Source organism: Marmota flaviventris, chromosome 11 (assembly GCF_047511675.1).
Source record: "Marmota flaviventris isolate mMarFla1 chromosome 11, mMarFla1.hap1, whole genome shotgun sequence".
NCBI lineage: Eukaryota > Metazoa > Chordata > Mammalia > Rodentia > Sciuridae > Marmota > Marmota flaviventris.
Genome location: NC_092508.1, coordinates 72,308,598 through 72,326,440, shown reverse-complemented (window position 1 = coordinate 72,326,440; position 17,843 = coordinate 72,308,598). Strand labels below are relative to the sequence as shown.

General features: G+C 40.8%; 1 protein-coding gene across 7 annotated transcripts in view; it reads left to right on the top strand.

The window, feature by feature from the left end:
- Pkp4 (plakophilin 4) overlaps positions 1-17,024 on the top strand; it is a 244,136-nt gene extending 227,112 nt beyond the window's left edge. For 4 of the 7 annotated variants that reach the window (XM_027938028.3, XM_027938026.3, XM_071619160.1 and 1 more), the window contains 7 exons: positions 3,219-3,369; positions 6,646-6,841; positions 9,501-9,585; positions 9,708-9,825; positions 12,256-12,384; positions 14,065-14,138; positions 16,017-17,024. In XM_027938028.3, the coding sequence (XP_027793829.2) occupies positions 3,219-3,369; positions 6,646-6,841; positions 9,501-9,585; positions 9,708-9,825; positions 12,256-12,384; positions 14,065-14,138; positions 16,017-16,265 (1,002 nt within the window). In that variant the 3' untranslated portion in view covers positions 16,266-17,024. The remainder of the gene's footprint in view (positions 1-3,218; positions 3,370-6,645; positions 6,842-9,500; positions 9,586-9,707; positions 9,826-12,255; positions 12,385-14,064; positions 14,139-16,016) is intronic. The other 3 variants (XM_027938029.3, XM_034635857.2, XM_071619161.1) reach the window with 2 other exon arrangements.
- The last annotated feature ends 819 nt before the right edge of the window (positions 17,025-17,843 follow it).

The window sequence follows — 17,843 nt, the reverse complement described above, 5'->3', positions numbered from 1 at the left end:
GGATCTTTAAGGATAAGTAAAATTAAAGCAATGCACTGCAAATTGGTGCAACCATTCTAGAAAGCAATATGGAGATTCCTTTAAAAACTTGGAACGGAACCACCATTCAACCCAGCTATCCCACTCCTCAGTTTATACCCAAAGGACTTAAAATCTGTGTACTATAGTGATGCAGCCGCATCAATGTTTATAGCAGCTCAATTCACAATAGCTAAACTGTGGAATCAACCTAGATGCCCTTCAATAGGTGAATGGATAAAGAAACTGTGAGATAGATAGATAGATAGATAGATAGATAGATAGATAGATAGATATAACAAACTATTATCCAGCCTTAAAAGAGAATAAAATTATGGCATTTGCAGGTAAATGGATGGAGTTGGAGAATATCATGCTAAGTGAAGTAAGCCAATCTCCAAAAATGCAAGGCCTAATGTTCTCCCTGATAAGTGGATGCTGATCCATAATGGGGGCAGGGTGGTGTGGGTGGGAAGAATGAAGGGACTTTGATTGGGCAAAGGGGAGGGAGGAGAAGGGAGAGGACATGGGGGTAGGAAAGATGTTGGAATGAGACAGACATCATTACCCTAGGTACATGTTTGATAGCGCATATGGTATCTACAACGTATGCTACCAGAGAAATGAAAAGCTGTGTTCCATTTGTGTACAATGAACTGAAATGCATTCTGCTGTCATGTATAACTAATAAGAACAAATTAAAAAATCTATAGTGAAAAAAAGAATTAAAGCCATAGAGTCTGAGATTGGGAGTATAGAAGGAGGAGTGATGCAGATAAAGGAGAAAATGGGGAAAAGGCCTGAAGAGAGTAGAGGACAGCATGGGTGATATTGAAGTCTAGTCCCTGAGGTAAAGGGACTAGAACGTGGAATGGGACATGTGGCAGCCCAATACCACATCAGGTCTGAAGGTCCAGATTCAGGAGCTGGAACCTGACCTACAGACAAAAAGGGCCCTGAAAATGTTTAAGCTGATGTGGACATTGTTGTACCACACAAGTCAGAAGGTCGACTCAAGAAAGAGAAAAGTAGAGAGTTTGGGATTCCCTTTGGGAGTCAGTATGGCATCCCAGTGAGAAATGATGAGCTTGGTCCAGAGAGACTCTCTGATACTGTGGCTCGTCTCTCAGATACTTACAGAGCATACAGATCTAGAGTTTCCATGTCTCCTTATGCATGCATGACTTTATGAAAATTGAAGGTGGTTTCCTATTGTTAACCATCATAAGCAAGTTCATGAAACTTTCTAAATGTCATCTAAAAACTTCCTGACAAGTGTATTTTAATAGAATTATTATAATGCTTATTTTTACTACTTTATCACCATCACCACCCAAAATGAAACTCTTTTAGCTAGTGGATTATCCATGATAGTAAAACACATTGACAGACACAGGTGACTGTTATACTGAATATACACAAATATTTATGGTCTAATGCGAACTCAGCCAATGTGGATATTTAATTGTTGCTCCTAATTAGAGTGTTAATGACTTAGTGTTGAACACTGGTTCTGAATCCTAGCCTCTGTTATGAGTTGCTGCCTAAGGTCTCTTGTCCTCAGTTTCCTCATCTATAAACAGTAATATTAATACTTACCTAATAAGGTGGTTGTGAGGATTACGTGAGATAATACACGTGGAGCACAAAGGACCATTTCTGGCACATAAGTATTTGGAAATATCCATACTGGAGACCAGTATTCACTTCTAGTTTCTGTGATCAAAGGATCATTTGATGCTAATAAAAAATGACAGTAATTAAAATGCAAGTGACTTGAGTTTTTTAGAGTTTAATTTCTGGTATTATTCAGTGAATAAAAGTCAGGTGACAAGCTCATTTTAAATACAAACATGGTATTTAAGTGATTTCATAGTATCAGAGGTAGTCAAAATATTGGACCCTCATTAAGACAACAAGATAATCATGGCCACAGACATCATCAAGTCAGAAGGTGTTCAGGGAGCAGGGATGACTACTAGTACCTGGATGGGTGGGTGGTCTCCAAGTGAGACAGAAGGAGTTGGCTTTGCAGGTTTCAGAAAAAGTTGATAAAACTGCCTGAGTGCTTTAGCCTATAGCAAGTCCTGTGCTCTCTTTCCCCCCTGTAGAATTCATTTGATTTAGAAACTAAGAGTATCATTTCATATGAAGAATATCAATGAGATCTTTGAAAGGCATTTCTTCCTCTTATTTGTACTGTTAAGATAATCTATTCTGTTGGTATTCAAGAGGCTGGGTGTCAATCACATATTTTAATGTTAAAAATAATACAAAGGTCTGGTAGATCTTTGTTCTCATATCTTGGCCACAGCAGGAAACTCTTAGATGTTTCATAAGCAACATCTTTCAATTATCCTGATTTTAAAGGATGATTTGCATTGGTAAAAGTGTCAATTAAAGCTCAAAGCTCAAAACAATATTAAAGATTCATTTTCAAATGTTACTTTTTTTTATTTTGCTTGCCTCACTGATGACTTAATATTCATTTCCAATTCATGTGGCTCACAAATTTTACTCATTGTACTGAGTTGCCTTGTAGTAACAAAAGAATTCCTTGACTGCGGGTTTTTTTAAAAAAGCAGCAGCTAACTAATCTTGAATGAGAATGCATTTTGCACACAAATATACATACTCTTTGCCTGTATATATGAATTATGATGCTGGTCATTTCTGGAGAATTCCCTTTCTTCTGAGACAAGGGATTTTTCTAAGCAATCTCTGATAGGTTACTGAAATCTAAATATTGTCACAAGGAATACGGAAAAATAAATGACCTGATGGAGACAGGCTCTCCTTTAACGTGTGTTGACAGGTTACTGTCTCTGCCATCCTATTTATAGCCTCTGGACCTGGCATGAGGCCAAACTGCAAAGAAAACATGCAGTCCTTCCTTAATCATGTTTATGTATCTGAGATAGAAAGTAATCACTGCCTTCTCTGTTCTGCACAAAAATATCTGGCAGATGGTGGTTTGAGATTTTCAGGCTTTGGGATTTCTTTTTAAATCAGTCATCACAGCCTATCTTTTTCTCCCAAACTATGTTTTTTTTCTTTACTGGCACCACAGATTTAATCTCTAATCTGAAAGAAAACATTTAATCTATTAGTTCATCTTTTGAATACATCTTTTTTGATGACAGTGATGTGAGAGTGGGTCTCCATTTTTACATTATGTATTACCTTGTTTTGCTCACTAGTTTGCAGCATACATCCGGGCAGCTGTCCGAAAAGAAAAAGGGCTCCCCATCCTCGTGGAACTTCTGAGAATGGATAACGATAGAGTTGTCTCATCTGTGGCAACTGCCTTGAGGAATATGGCACTAGACGTTCGCAACAAGGAGCTCATAGGTATGTTCTGGTGATAAGGTAAGCTGCAAAGGAGAGCAACTACAATATTTGCAAAACTCTTCTTTCAATTTATAAATAAGTGCTATTTGAAGTTATTACAACTGAGCCCTAGTCCCCAGTCTCTTGGCATTTTGGATACCCTGATTTGTGACCATTCTTTTTTAGGAGGAGGCAGGCACAGTAATTAAACATTGATCGAAGAAGGTAAATTTCCAGAAAAGCCAGCAATTTCAGTTGTACCTTATAACACTGTTTGATGGATTTGGTGTGCCTTATTTCCCAAGAGAAGTCCATTTCTTGAGCAACAACAACAACAAAAAAAATTATGATTCTACCTTTCCTAGCACTGATAACAGCTAATTCACCAACACTATCATGTTTAAAATTTATTTAAAAAAGGAAATTGTATCAACATTTTTGTAGCTTTTAACCTCTCAGGACAGAACCACTGTCCTAAGGCCATTTCCACTCCAGGGCAGGATCAGAACTAGGATAAGGAAAGCAAGGCCCCTAGGGCATAAAATTTTAGGAGGCCTTCACCCTTGGACTCATACAAGGATAGGGTTGGCAAATGCATAAAATCAACAAGAGTGCCTCCATAACATTTGTACCCTAGGTAGCTTGCTTGTCTCCAGGGCATTGCCGCTTCCCAAGCAAAGTATGGGTTAAAGAAAAGCTCAGGGACCCTCCAAAGACCTGAGCTTAGTCTTGGATCTCTGCTGCTCACGACCATGAAATCCAGTGTCCCATAACCCCACCCAGGCTCAATTCTTGCATCTAGATTGGAAATGAAAGGAATTCTTCCTCAGCCTATCTCTGAAAGGAGTGGACAATGCCTGCTGTTCCAACAAGGGCCCAAGGTGAAGAAGAAAGTAGAGGGGGTATAAGGGCAGCCCCCTACAAATGGGCAAGTCCGTACCAGCCCTGTAGCTGACAACAGGGAAGGGGTGGAGAACAGAGCAAGATTGTGTGTGTATTCATGTAAATCTATGTTCAGTTTACACTGGAATGCATGCCATGACAGAGAGAGGAAGAGAGAACAAAGACAATATACACCTTTAAAGAATAAATCGGACATAAATTTCCTATGTTCATATATGACTACACCACCAGTGAAACTCCACATCATGTACACCCACAAGAATGGGGTCTTAATTAGAATACGTTCTACTCCATGTATGTATAATATGTCAACACTCTATTGTCATGTATATCTAAAAAGAACAAATAAAAATTTAAAAATAAAGAATTGCTGTGAGACTTAAATGTGGTGACTTAAAGGGAAGCCCTTCACACAGTGCCAAGCAGGACTGCCCATGACAACCTGCTTTTAACACAACCACACCCAATTCAGTCCCCATAGAGAAGAGGGGAAGCCTCTCCATACTCTGTTCCTAGACCAGCATGTTCCTGAGTCTAGATGTGCTGTTCCTCTGAGTTCCACATTTGCTTGAGAGAAAACTTGAAGAACAATTTTTTAAATTGTTTTTGTTACCTCTGTATTCTTTAAATTTCTTATAAGAAACATGTATAATTTAGGAGTTCCTAATACTAAAACATAAATGGTTGGCACATACATCTGTGCCTATCTTCTGCTGCACCTGAGAGAAGACCCAGGCCTTACATCAGGCAAGGAGCCAGTACCACCAAGTGCATGGTCCTCTGAGAAGAAGGAATTTAGAGTCCTGGCCTTCTCAAAGTTTTCCCCCTGTTTTCTGTTATTAACCCATTTTCAACTTTCACTCACATTTCATCTCTTGTGAGAGCATGTTGCCTACCCTCTTGAACGATTCCATGATCCACTTTTTCTTGTTTCCTTCAAATGAATCATTTCTATGAGATCTGGAGTCCCCTCCAGATTCAGTATTTTGCTCTTCTGTACCCAGCACTTCTGTTCCTCAGACTATCACCTTTTTTGAGCCCTTCACTCTCTCCTCATGTCCATCAAGAGCACTAACAACGGACTTTATACACAGCATATATTTTTATTCATATTTTTCAAAGTTTTGTCACTCCACAAAAGTTACTGCACACTAAACTGAGTTGGACCCATCCCTCTGTCTGAAGCTACAGGTTTTGGGGGAAACATCAGGTTCACTCACTCACAGGAAGAATGAGCTATAAGCCTCGAGTGCAATTTAAAGCTACTCCTTAACAAAATGACAAATTACATGTCATGCACCTTTTGGTCATTTGTGAGCATTCACAGTCACCAGTGCTAAATTATCATCTGTGCTCAGATCCCACATTTATCTTCTGGCCTTCCAGTGTCATGATTGTTTTTCCACTCTTTTTAACAATGCTGCTGTGAATAAGCCAGAGCTTCCCTCTGACGTGCTGGAATTACTCAGTCTATAGCTACTGCTGTCTTTACCACTGTTTATAAATAGGTCTTTGATGAAAATCCCATTTAGCATCCATTCAATTATTAGCATGGGGGGAAAAGGACTAAGAAAATATTTACTTGAGCTTTAGTTAATTTCTTTTGTTTGTAGTGCATCTATTCCAGTTTGTCAGATGGTAATTGAAATTGAAAAAGCTAGAGATAATCTCTTTTGGAGAGGAGTAAGAAAAATTCAGTGTTTATAAAGAATTGCTTCAGTAGCTATGAAACTCCCCTAGCCTTGTCTTATCAAGTACCTTTTTATTATTACATTACTCCTAGGAGATAATATATGTATAATTATAAGAAATTGTTATTTGTGTCTTCCTTTAAAGAGACTAAAATGTTATTGCCAGCTGATATACACCATCAGCTTGATAAAAGTATGTAACTATGCCCAGTTCACAAGTTAAGAACCTGAAAGACTTAATAAAAAGTATTATTTGGCAGCTCTATTTGATCCAGGTTCAAAGAGAAGTTTTTAAAAGCTTCCAGGGGAAATTGAGGTGTTTTTGATGCGTTAGAATTCAATCCACAATAAAATTTACTATCGTAATTCCTTCATTACTCACTCTTACTAAAAATAGTTAAATTAAAGCAACTTGGTTAGTCTACCCAATTTTATGCATTGATTTATATTTTCTTTCAGCAACTGACAGTAATGTTTTATAACCAATCATTTTTTCAAGTGACATTGCAGTAAATGTTAACTTCACTTTACAATTACATTTGTGCTTTTCTTCTTTGCTGTGGGTGTTGCTTTTTTCTTTCCTCTACATGCCTCCTTTGAAAGTGGTTCTTTTTTAAGAGCCCGCACACTATCCAAATCTTTCAACAATAACACAACCTTGCACCTTTTGAATTTAGAACTTAATCTTTTGCATTTTGGGCAGGTAAATATGCCATGCGAGACTTGGTCAACCGGCTTCCAGGTGGCAACGGCCCCAGCATACTGTCCGATGAGACCATGGCTGCCATCTGCTGTGCTCTGCATGAGGTCACCAGTAAAAACATGGAGAATGCCAAAGCCCTGGCCGACTCCGGGGGCATAGAAAAGCTGGTGAACATAACCAAAGGCAGAGGAGACAGGCAAGTCTGCAGGGGAAGGGGCCTGCATGGGACTGTCAATCCTGGGTTTGTTTTGTGATAAGGGCTTTTGTTGAAGATATGTTCCTGTTGGAAAGGACTTATTTCTGCATTTCTTACATGCTGATAAGCTAAGCAGTCTCCAGCAGTTAAAACCTATTATATTAGGAGATGTTTTTTCCTATCACGTGGCCCCTTTTCTAATTTTTACTTCATTGCAACACTCCTAATCCTGAATTGTTTTTTTTGTTTTTTTTTTTTTTTTTTTTTTTGTCTCTGCCATAGTCTGCTTGAGCTACTGTAACAAAATATCAAGGACTCAGGGGTGAGGGGTGCTTATAAACAGCAGATGTGTATTTCTCCCAGTTCTGGAGGCTAGGAAGTCTACTAGAGAAAGACGAGGAGTTTGCTCTGGATTTTCACGTTTGAGATGTCTATTAGATATCTAAGTCGGGTGTGTCATCAGCAGTAGATTATACCAAGGTCACTAGCAAAAAACATGGAGAGCTGAGAGCAGGGTTGAGGCTTTGGTTGGAAATATAAATTTGGGAATCAGCAGTGTCTAAAAGATTTATTTAGAGAAGTAAAATAGGATGCAACCACTAAGGAAATAAATCGAGAAGAGGTTTGAGGACTGATATCCCTCATGCTTAGAGATAAAGGAGATGAGGACTCAGTAAACAAGCCCAGGAAAGAGTAGACAGAATGTTCAGAAGGAAACCAGGAGCAGGTGTTGTCTTAGAAAACAAGTGAAGGAGGTGTTACACAGATGAGCAAGGGTCAAGTGGCCCTGCTCAGGCAGGTTGAGGTCTGAGCTGACCACTTGTATAACAATGTGGAAGCTTTGGTTTAAGAGAAGATGGGATGAAGGGAAGTAGAGATGTGAATACATAGCTCTTTCAAAAAGTCAAACTGCAAAGGAGAAAAAAGAAACTTCCTTGCTGTCCTCATGTTTGATGATGCAAGTTTCTACTCATAGAATGTGTACTTGAAAATAGCCAGCCTGTCTGCATCGAGGTATAAACCAGGCATGGTCCTGCCTTGTCGAGTGTTACAACTGTTGTCCTCACAGGCAAGTAAGGGGACTGCCTCTCAGGCCACCGTCCTGGCTGCCTGTCACTTAAAGACAAGGAGATAAACAGCAGCAGTGGTAGGACCCAGCTAAGAGTAGGATGGTTGTAAACTGAGGTTTCTAAAATCTGTCTCCCAGAGGTCATCTTGGGTGCCTAAAATTTCATCTCTGTTCATTTCCTGGAGGTAGTGCCTTGTTCTGTTACTTGCGAAAAGTTTTAAAAGGCTTTGTTTGAGCCAGTTTGGTTTACCTAGTTCCACTCTTAACTAGTCAGAAACACTGAGAGGAAAGAGTGGAGGTGGGTGCAGGTGAGTTCAGATGTGCACCACTAGCAAGAACAGAGCCCCTGAAACCCATGAATTTACCTGTTCTCGGCCCTCACCTAAGTCCTCAGAACCTCAGCAACTTACTTTATACCGTCAGGAAACTTACTTTATACCGTCAGGAGCAAAGGAAGTGACTTATAGCCTATGCACCTCTTTTTCCTCCACTTACTTCATCTTTAATTGGGAAGGAAATCAGATTTTGTACCTAGTATATACATTTGAAGTCAGACTTTCAGTGTTAAAATGAATTCCAAAACCAGAATTGGATTCTCCTCAGGTCAGACTCCCCAGGTGTTGTCCCTGAACACACCCCTCCCGCGGTGATCCGAGCCTCAGCTGAGGCAAGAAGCTGCCTTTTCCTCATCACTTACTGTGAGGTCACTGATTGAGAGCAGTGGCTCCCAAGGTGAATTCAATGACCAGGGTAGGCATTGCTTAGAAAGAGCACCAGCAATTAGAAAATGTCTTCAAGAGTAAGCAGTAACCATGGGATTGAACTCAGGGGTGCAGTAACCCTGCAATAAGCACTGGCCATATTTTCCAAACTGAACATTAGAACTCATACATTTGTCTACAAAAGTCATAAATGACACGAGGCAATGAAGGTATGCAGCTGAAGGCCTAATAATGAAGAGGGAAAATTAATTTGGGAGGGTCACAGATACAAGATATATGGTCACAGTCACATTGATATAAAAAAAAATCCAGGGAAGCCAGTGAGGTCAGTGACCTTTGATAGTGATGTGGAAGGGCCAGGCAGGTGGTGCATGCCTGTAATTCCAGCAGCTCGGGAGACTGAGGCAAGAGGATTGTAAATTCAAAGCCAGCCTCAGCAACTTAATGAGACCCTAAGCAACTTAGCAAGACTCCATCTCTAAATAAAGATTAAAAGAGGGGGGGGGGCTGGGGAGGTGACTCAGCAGTTAAGTGCCCCTGGGTTGAATTCCTGGTACAAAAAAGAAAAAAAAGATGTGGAGGGAGGTTGGGGCAGACACCTCAAGAGGCCCTCACTTAGGCTTATCCTGGCCTCAGCCTCTTACCACAGAGCTGACTACCTGAGAACTGCACTTTGGCTCTTGCAAGCTCTAGCCAGCCCCAGCCTTGATGGACTCCTGGGCACACCTGATCACATATGCATCCCAGGGCAACCTCTGTCTCTGTGATCTCTGTGACCTCTTAGCCACTGGTTTACAGCCTCAGTCTTTCCAAGTGCAGGCTGAGGCCATGCTGCCCACATTCATTAATGTCCTTACTCTCTCCCTAGGTCCTCTCTGAAAGTGGTGAAGGCAGCAGCCCAGGTCTTGAATACATTATGGCAATATCGGGACCTCCGGAGCATTTATAAAAAGGTAAGCTACAAGAATAGCTCTGGGATAATTACCATTCAGCAGAGCACACATTCATAATCATTTATTGTAATGAAATGTCATTATTCATTTGAGAGGTTTCTTTTTCTCCTTTCACTCCACAGGATGGGTGGAATCAGAACCATTTTATTACACCTGTGTCGACATTAGAGCGAGACCGATTCAAATCACATCCTTCCTTGTCCACGACCAACCAACAGATGTCACCCATCATTCAGTCAGGTCAGTGCGTAAACTGTACTCCATTGTGAGAGCATTTGTGGAGCAGAACATTATTTCCCCACCAGGGAAGACTGAACATGAGCTGACTAAGCCTGTCACCTCTGACACTGCACATCAAGCGGAAAGCCTTCTTTGGGAATTACACACTGTTATAAACAGTAAACCCACTTTCTTCCTTCCATTTGAAAACTTTATACAAGTTAACATCAGCTGCAGTATATAAAAGAATCCCAGTGTCTCTCCCCATACCAAGATTTCCCTTTACTAGGTTTGAGAAGGGGCCCTGGAATCTACATTTGGCCAGTTGGACAGGTACCTGGAAACGGCACACTTGGAGGCACACTGGGTGAGACCTGAAAATGGCCGCCCTGACTGCCTACTGGCCTCAAGTTTGGAATCAACTCCAAAGTGATTCTTTAGTTTCTTTGGTAAAATCTCTTAGAAACAGAGTCCTTGAACAAGATCTTTTGGTTTGCAGTCTGGAGAGGCCCCGGGTTCCCCGGCTGCATTACCGACCCCCAGCACCACAGCCACGGGAGCAGCCCTCACAGAATGGCTTTGTAGGCATTCCCTTTGGCTTTTAGGTTGATAATCTTGGCAACCGTGACACCTACCTATCTATACTGTTAAACTTGGTGGTAAGAATGTTTTGAGATTCAGACTAAATTGTTTTTACATGCAAGAGAAGGTTATTACTACCAAGCCAAGTCAAAACTATAAATTTAATTCTTAACTAAATGAAATAAGGAAAGTAATAAGTATCTTATTTTATTTGGCTTTAAATCACCATTCTGACTTATAAATATTATCTGCTGTAGTCGACTATGCTGCTGCTGACAGTCTTATTGCTCATGTGGACAAATGTGGACAAAAAGACTAATACATGCCTGGTGGAGCTTGCACATAATTGGATGTCCCCAGTTGTACTGGGAATCTTTTAGCATTATCTGTGCCTACTATGTATGGTGGATATTTATAACTTAGTTTTAAAATTGTGAGTTTTCTTCAGAGAGTCCTATGTCTGGTTTTTAACATCCTTGCTGAGCCTGAGGCTGTCTTTTATGAAAATGTTCAGAATCCCTTAGGGACTTAGGAATAGGGATGCCAGCAGAACCAAGAGACTTTGACCACTTAATGAAAGCATGTGTACAAGCAAAGAATCGTTTTCAACAAATCAGCACACAGTTACTAAGCAGTGAACTTGTTTTATGGACCTCTTAATCATCTGTGCTAGAAGTGTTGACTAGCCACTGGGCCAGTTCCTAGGTAACCCTTTGAACTTTGTTCAGAGGCAGGGTATATTTTGCTGGTTTTTATCCAGTTATTCTAAGGACTGACCATCAATCCCATAGCACTACTGTGGGAGCTGCTTATGGACACTTCCAATGCCTCGCTTATATATTGTGAGAGGCAAGCAGGTCTTTTTCTGTCCTGACACCCCCTAGAAAGTGAACCAGATAAGTAGCACAGAGACTCTGCCTATGCATGCTCCCCTGTACTCAGCACAGAGTAGCCCTGTGTCAGTGAGGAGATGGCTCAGCAAAGTCAGTTTTCCACTTAAAGCATTTGCACTTGCCAGACCCTGTTGCTAAGGTTTGGGGGCTGTGTCAAGGGAATAGATAGCCACTCTAATTTGTAATTAACTTCCATGCAAATGAGATTTTTTTTTTTATGAGAAAAAGAAAATATATGTATGTGAAATGTTTCTCTTCCATCTCTGACAAAATGTCCAAAGGAGCACCATTGGGTAGATGCATTATTAAGTGTTTGGCTCAAACTGGGCCTTGTAAGGAGGGCTTAGCACCGTGACCTTCATGACCAGTACTGAGCTTGCATGATTTCCCTGATGGCAGATGACCATAAAGAGATTTATAAATTTTATGGACTGGGCACTCTTAATCAAACACATTGAGAGATGGAGATATTTTGAAATAATTAGAAATCAAACATGCCATAAAGCCTCTGTTTCCTGAAGAGCGGTACATAAAAGATAATAGGTGGGTGTTTTACAAGCAACTGAACTGCAGTCATAAAATAGCACATGTTAACTCTTGCATGGCCAGCAAGTTACTCCGATCACTGAGTTCCAAAGGGCTGATGGAGTCACTGAGGGCAGACCCGCATGGCCTGTGTGCTGCACCCCTCCAGCTGGGCCACTTCCTCTGCAGCTGGGGAGCAGTCGGGGTCAACCTTGCTGACTCTGCAGGGGCAGACTTAGAGGCTGTGTTCTTGGTGGTTGGTGCTTGGTGCTCGGGTCTGGCTGCTCCTCAACTCCCAGCACCTCTGAGAGTTGACTTCTAGCACCAGCTGTGTGGCATTTCTAATTACTGACCTTTGTTTTTCTGGAAAGGATTTCCAGAGACGCTGACAGTCTGATTTCTCTCTTTCCCCCCCCTCTCTCTCTCCTTGCTCCTTTGCCTCTCCCTTCAGTCGGCAGCACCTCTTCCTCACCAGCACTGTTAGGAATCAGAGACCCTCGCTCTGAATACGATAGGACCCAGCCACCTATGCAGTATTACAATAGCCAAGGGGATGCCACACATAAAGGCCTGTACCCTGGTAAGACGCCAGCTGGGTGTGTGATGCAGTACCTTGAAAAGCCGTGTTTCTGGGCACTTGAGCAGTGCTCTGGGAAGTAGCTTGTGCTCGCATTGAGACGGTCCCCCAGCAGAAACCAGTCTCTTCTTTCTTATTTTCAGATGTTGCCTTTTCCAATTGTTTATATAAAATGAGCTAATATAGTTAAACAGTGGCCATGAATAAAAGGAGGGCTAGATCCAAATGTATCACTTGGCTGCCCAGAGGGACAATCCCTTCATTCCCTCCCTGCTTGAGCAGTCTCTCTCTGTGTCCCTCATGCATCAGATCCCTGGGCTCTGTGTGGTTTTGCAGGGGCCACTTCTAGAATGGCTCATCTCTTTTAAACCAGAAAAGAGAATGGAGATCAATTCCATTTACATTTTCATGGAAAAGACTGAATTTGAATGACTTTGCATAATGTATAATGTGATTCTCCTCAGAATGATTGTTTTTTTAAGAATAACAAAAATAATGTTACATAGTGTTAATATTTTTATCTATTCAGAAAGATGTGCATAAAATTTATTTTAAAGGATGCTAGCCTAAAGGCTACCAAGATTTCATATTACCCCCATTCTCAACTATCTAGCAAATTATTACTACAGAGGCTTCAAATAAGTCAGTATCAGCAATCCCCCCCACCAAAAAAAGTATTCTTTTCTCAAAAAACCTATTTATTAAAAAGGAATAAATAAAAGCTGTTGGCAACTTAACTACTGCTGGGGGAGCAATCTCAGTTATGCTGTTGTCTTTGAAATTGTGATTTCACAGGACTGTTTACTAATCGACTATTGTTACCATGGCAATTAATAGCTCAGAAAATTGCAGATGCTACATTTCAAATACCAAGCTCTGTGCAAAAGGAAATGCACAAACTGAAGTGCATGGCTGCTTCAGATTTGCAGCGGCCTGCTGTATTTTAAAGATCTCCTCTTTAGCATGCACACCCTTCTGTATTTCCTTGCTTGCTTCAATAAACTAATTTGCCTCAAGTATGTTTCATTTTCCTCATTAAAAAATAAAAAATCTTTGCTAGCCTTAACAATAATTGAAGGGTAACCAATGACATCATCAGGAGTCTTCCACGGACTCTTAAGAACAATTATCTAATTACCAAGTTATTTTCATTTTACAACATACTTAACTATGGCAAACACAAGATTGTGCCTCCATGTGGCCCCACAGCTGAGAACCGCCCCTGCCTGCTCTTCCCAGAACCTGGGGTTTTTCAATCTCAGCTATTTGAAGGCCTGGGGCTTGTTCCAATGTGTATTACCCTCCCTCTCTGATCCATGGCTCTAGTTCAGAGTCCTGGCAGAGTGGCTCTCCTCAGCTCAAGGAGTTGTGCTGCTGCTCAAAACCCGCTGGAGAAATCCCTCCAAGTCTGAGCAGAGCTCCAGAAGGACCCCTTTTTGATGGGCTGTGCATCAATGTTGCTTTTTGCTGAAACACACACAGGCCTATTTTTGCTCTTAACCTGGGTAAGCAATAGTCAAGCTACTTCCAGAGAGCCCAAGCTGCTACCCCTCAGTCTGTGCTGTTGCTGGGGAAGGCAGTCCCTGTGGGGGACAGCATCAGCCCTACTGTGGGGACACTGCACAGCCTAATGGACCAGAGTAATGAGCACTAGTTTTAATTTCATAAAATATTTTCTTACAGGCTCCAGCAAACCTTCACCAATTTACATCAGTTCCTATTCCTCACCAGCAAGAGAACAAAATAGACGGCTACAGGTGAATTTGCAATATCATTTGTATAGAAAGCCGATTAATAGTAACACAGTAAGGGGCCCATCTGGGTTGATTTCTCAGAGCTGAGCCAGCACAGCAGGACCCGAGGAGTTTTCCCCGGGATTTCACTCCTTTAAATAAAGCACTTATGCAGTAGCCTCATGTTCTTGAGTATCCATGTGGGTCCTGCTGAGACCACCATGCCACTGATGGAAACAGCTGAGAAGTCTTTAGTTCATATTCTTTGCCCAGCTATTGTTCCTTTCCTATTCTTTTTTATTGTTGTTATTGTTAAGCTCTAGAACCTCTCCCATCCTCCCGTGAGTAAAGGTTAGTAAGCACACTCTACTCTCATCTCAGTGTTCTCTTTTTGTATACTTCATTCTCCATCTTCATGACTTCCTCCCTGTCCATATGCCATGATTTTAAAACTCTGAGGTTTTGGCCTTGAGGTCAGAGTGTTCATCTCAGAGGTCAGTGTGGACTCAGACATGGCTGGGGAGTACAGCCATCCTAAAGGGGGTACCATGGTTGTAACACACCAAGGTTGTGCTCAGAAGGGACCTGTAATCAGTTTCAGGGTTTTCCTGAGTCTGTGGTCCACCTGGGCCATCTGATCTTTCTACTTACCCTCTAATAACACAAAGCACTTGGAGTTTCCCAAGATACAACTGTATCTATCCTTTGGGTAAGGATGTTCTAAGACCCCTCTCCACTCCTTTATCTTTTCTTTGTAGATTAAAGAAAAACAACTTCCCAAATTACTCATATTTATGCTAGTTTTTTTTTTTTTGTTTGTTTGTTTGTTTGTTTTGTTTTTGAGGTGGGTTCTTGCTGTGTTGCTTAGGCTGTGATCCTCCCAAGTTGCTGGGCTACAGGTGTGCACCTTATACCTGAATTAGGTGATAATTTTTTTTAGTCAGGATAAAATAGCCTCAGAATCATAACTGAACTTTAAAAGGAGATGATAGCATTAGCTCCTGTTAGGTAGATTTTAGCTCAGAAAACCTTATAAGGTTAGAATGAATTTAATTCCAGAATATGATGTTGATACTATGAAGTAAATTTGTTACATTTTACTAAGTGGGGGCATTTAGACATAATAAAAAAGACAAATAGAACCATGATGTTAAGAATCAATGTGAGGTTAAAGCTACAATAGCACAAAAGGAAATGGGGCATGGGTATACTATGTGGGCACACAGGAGTACAGAGCCTTGCTTTCTTTAGATGTATTTATTAGCTCCAACTTAGGGAAGTCTTTTCCTCCAGAATCGTAGTTACTCACATATCCCTTCCTTGAGATTGCTTATTCCTTTAATAGCACAATTTACAACAGAGTTTCCAAAGTGTGACTGTTGTTCCCCAAACCACATATGTTGTTTAAAATTGAAGGATAGACTCAAGCTTCATCTCTGAGGTAAATGCTTTAAAAGATGATTCTATAAACTGTTCAGTTATCTAAGGCCAAAAATCTAAGTCCCAACTAAATTGATGGTATGTTAAAGATTCCCTGGGTAAAAGCCAACATTGAGACCTTCCTCTCCCTTTATCTGATGGTAACAGGCCTCTGTACAGCAGGATGCAGAACAGGGCCTCCAGTAAGGAGGAGAGGTAGCGCAGGCCACCTGCCACTAGGTTCTTGGGCTTTCCTGAGGCACCCGCTTCTCTAGAGACCTTGGACAGGACTGGGGCAAACTCAGCCAGCCTACCTGCCAATGCAGTTTAACATCCATAATGCCCTGCACCTGCAGCAACTTCTAATCATAAGCCCAGGAATGTTGCTTTAAAAATGTAAAGGAGGAAGCCCATGTGAATTTTCTTTAAATGTGTGCTTTTAAACATTGCTTTCACTCATTTGCCTTTCCATTTTGTCAACAGCATCAACAGCTGTATTATAGTCAAGATGACTCCAACAGAAAGAACTTTGATGCATACAGATTGTATTTACAGTCTCCTCATAGCTATGAAGATCCTTATTTTGATGACCGAGTTCATTTTCCAGCTTCTACTGATTACTCCACACAGTATGGACTGAAATCGACCACAAATTACGTAGACTTTTATTCCACTAAACGACCTTCTTACAGAGCAGAACAGTACCCAGGGTCCCCAGATTCATGGGTGTAGCATCAAGACGCTCAGCAGAGAACTCTTTCTTTCTAACCTTGTTTGGATTGAGGTGAAAAGTCCGTCTTGCTGATTTGATGATGAAATGTGAAAGTGAAATGGAAGGAATGAGTGAAGAGCATTTTTTTTTCTTTTTTGAGGAATTTTCAGGGAAGTGAGGAAACTCTTGGGAAAGAACTTTCTAAGCTCTATTTAGGTGTTAGATCTAATTACTTGTAGATTCTATAGTCTGGTGAAGGTGTGGGTGATGTGATGAGAGGTTTGAGAAATGGGTGAAATGAGATGGGGGAATGTGTAGGTCAAATCAAATTAAAGATGATTTTTTTAATGTGAATAAAGTTATGTTCTGATAGTTTGTACAGAAGAAAATAAAATGGATGCCCTTCATGTTTTATTGCTATTACTAAATGTCAAGATTGTATGCTATTATGTCTTGTAAATTTCTTTTGTTGGTGTAAATATGGAAATGCCACATTGGTTAAGTGCCATCATTTGTAATGCAGTGTGTCATTTGAAAAGAGATTTGAAGAAACTGACAGCATAGAAAACAAATGGGAAACCCAAGGAACTGATAAGAATTAGAAACCAACTCCAACACCAACACCCTGTGTTTTCACAGTGAGTAGTGTACTTGGGAAGCACAAAGTCCAGTCTGCAGAGCAGCTCCATGCCCATTCCCTGCCTCTTTCATAGGACACTTCACTGCCATTTTCTATGCACATGAAAGAAAAATAAATGTGGAAATTTCATCCTTGGAAATGTGTTCCCTTTCCTTTTTTTTATTTTCTGGATGTAACGTGGAAAAGCAGATTTAATAAACACTGTGTGAGATGGATCGCACCAAAGAATGGAGCTACGAACATTCCTCCTCCTTTATCTGAGTATTTTACTTCTTTGGATCTGTTTTGAATCTAATGCTCTAGTTTTATCACTTATTTTACAGAGTGTTATATGCATTTAACACCACTTTTCACCTAAGAGAAATTACATCTGGCAGCCTAGCCATAACTAAGTTGGCAAAGGCTCCTTTTGGCGTCATTTTAAAGAACTCGGTAATTACATAAGAACAGTGGTTGGGCATTTACTTGGTTGGCATCAATGTAGTAAGCCAAAACCAATTCTTAATAATTATTTCACTGAGTAATTCCATCAGAAACAGTAATTCCTAGATTAGAGATGGGGCAGAGAGGCAAGGGGTCTTGATGGTACTTCATAACATGGCTTGTGAGTTTTTCTCCATCTGTGGAGATAATGGGGGGCCCACAATCTGAAGCCCTCTTGGGTCTTGTAACTTTTTTCCTTGAGCCCAAAGTGCCCAGATCCTTCCCAGAAAAGTAGGAAAACAACCCATATGGTAAGTCCAACCCAGAGGTGTGGACTTAGTATACCCTGCAATCATGATAAAATGATAAGACTAAACCATTTTTGAAGCTAAGAAAGGAGACCTGAGTGGGGGAAATACTTTCATGAAAGGAAAAGCCCAAGATTAGACTCCAAAGCAGAATGGAAATACGAGTGAAAGCCAGAAGATTCCTGAAGTCTACAGACAAGGAGGCTTTTCTGAGGTATGGACTTTCC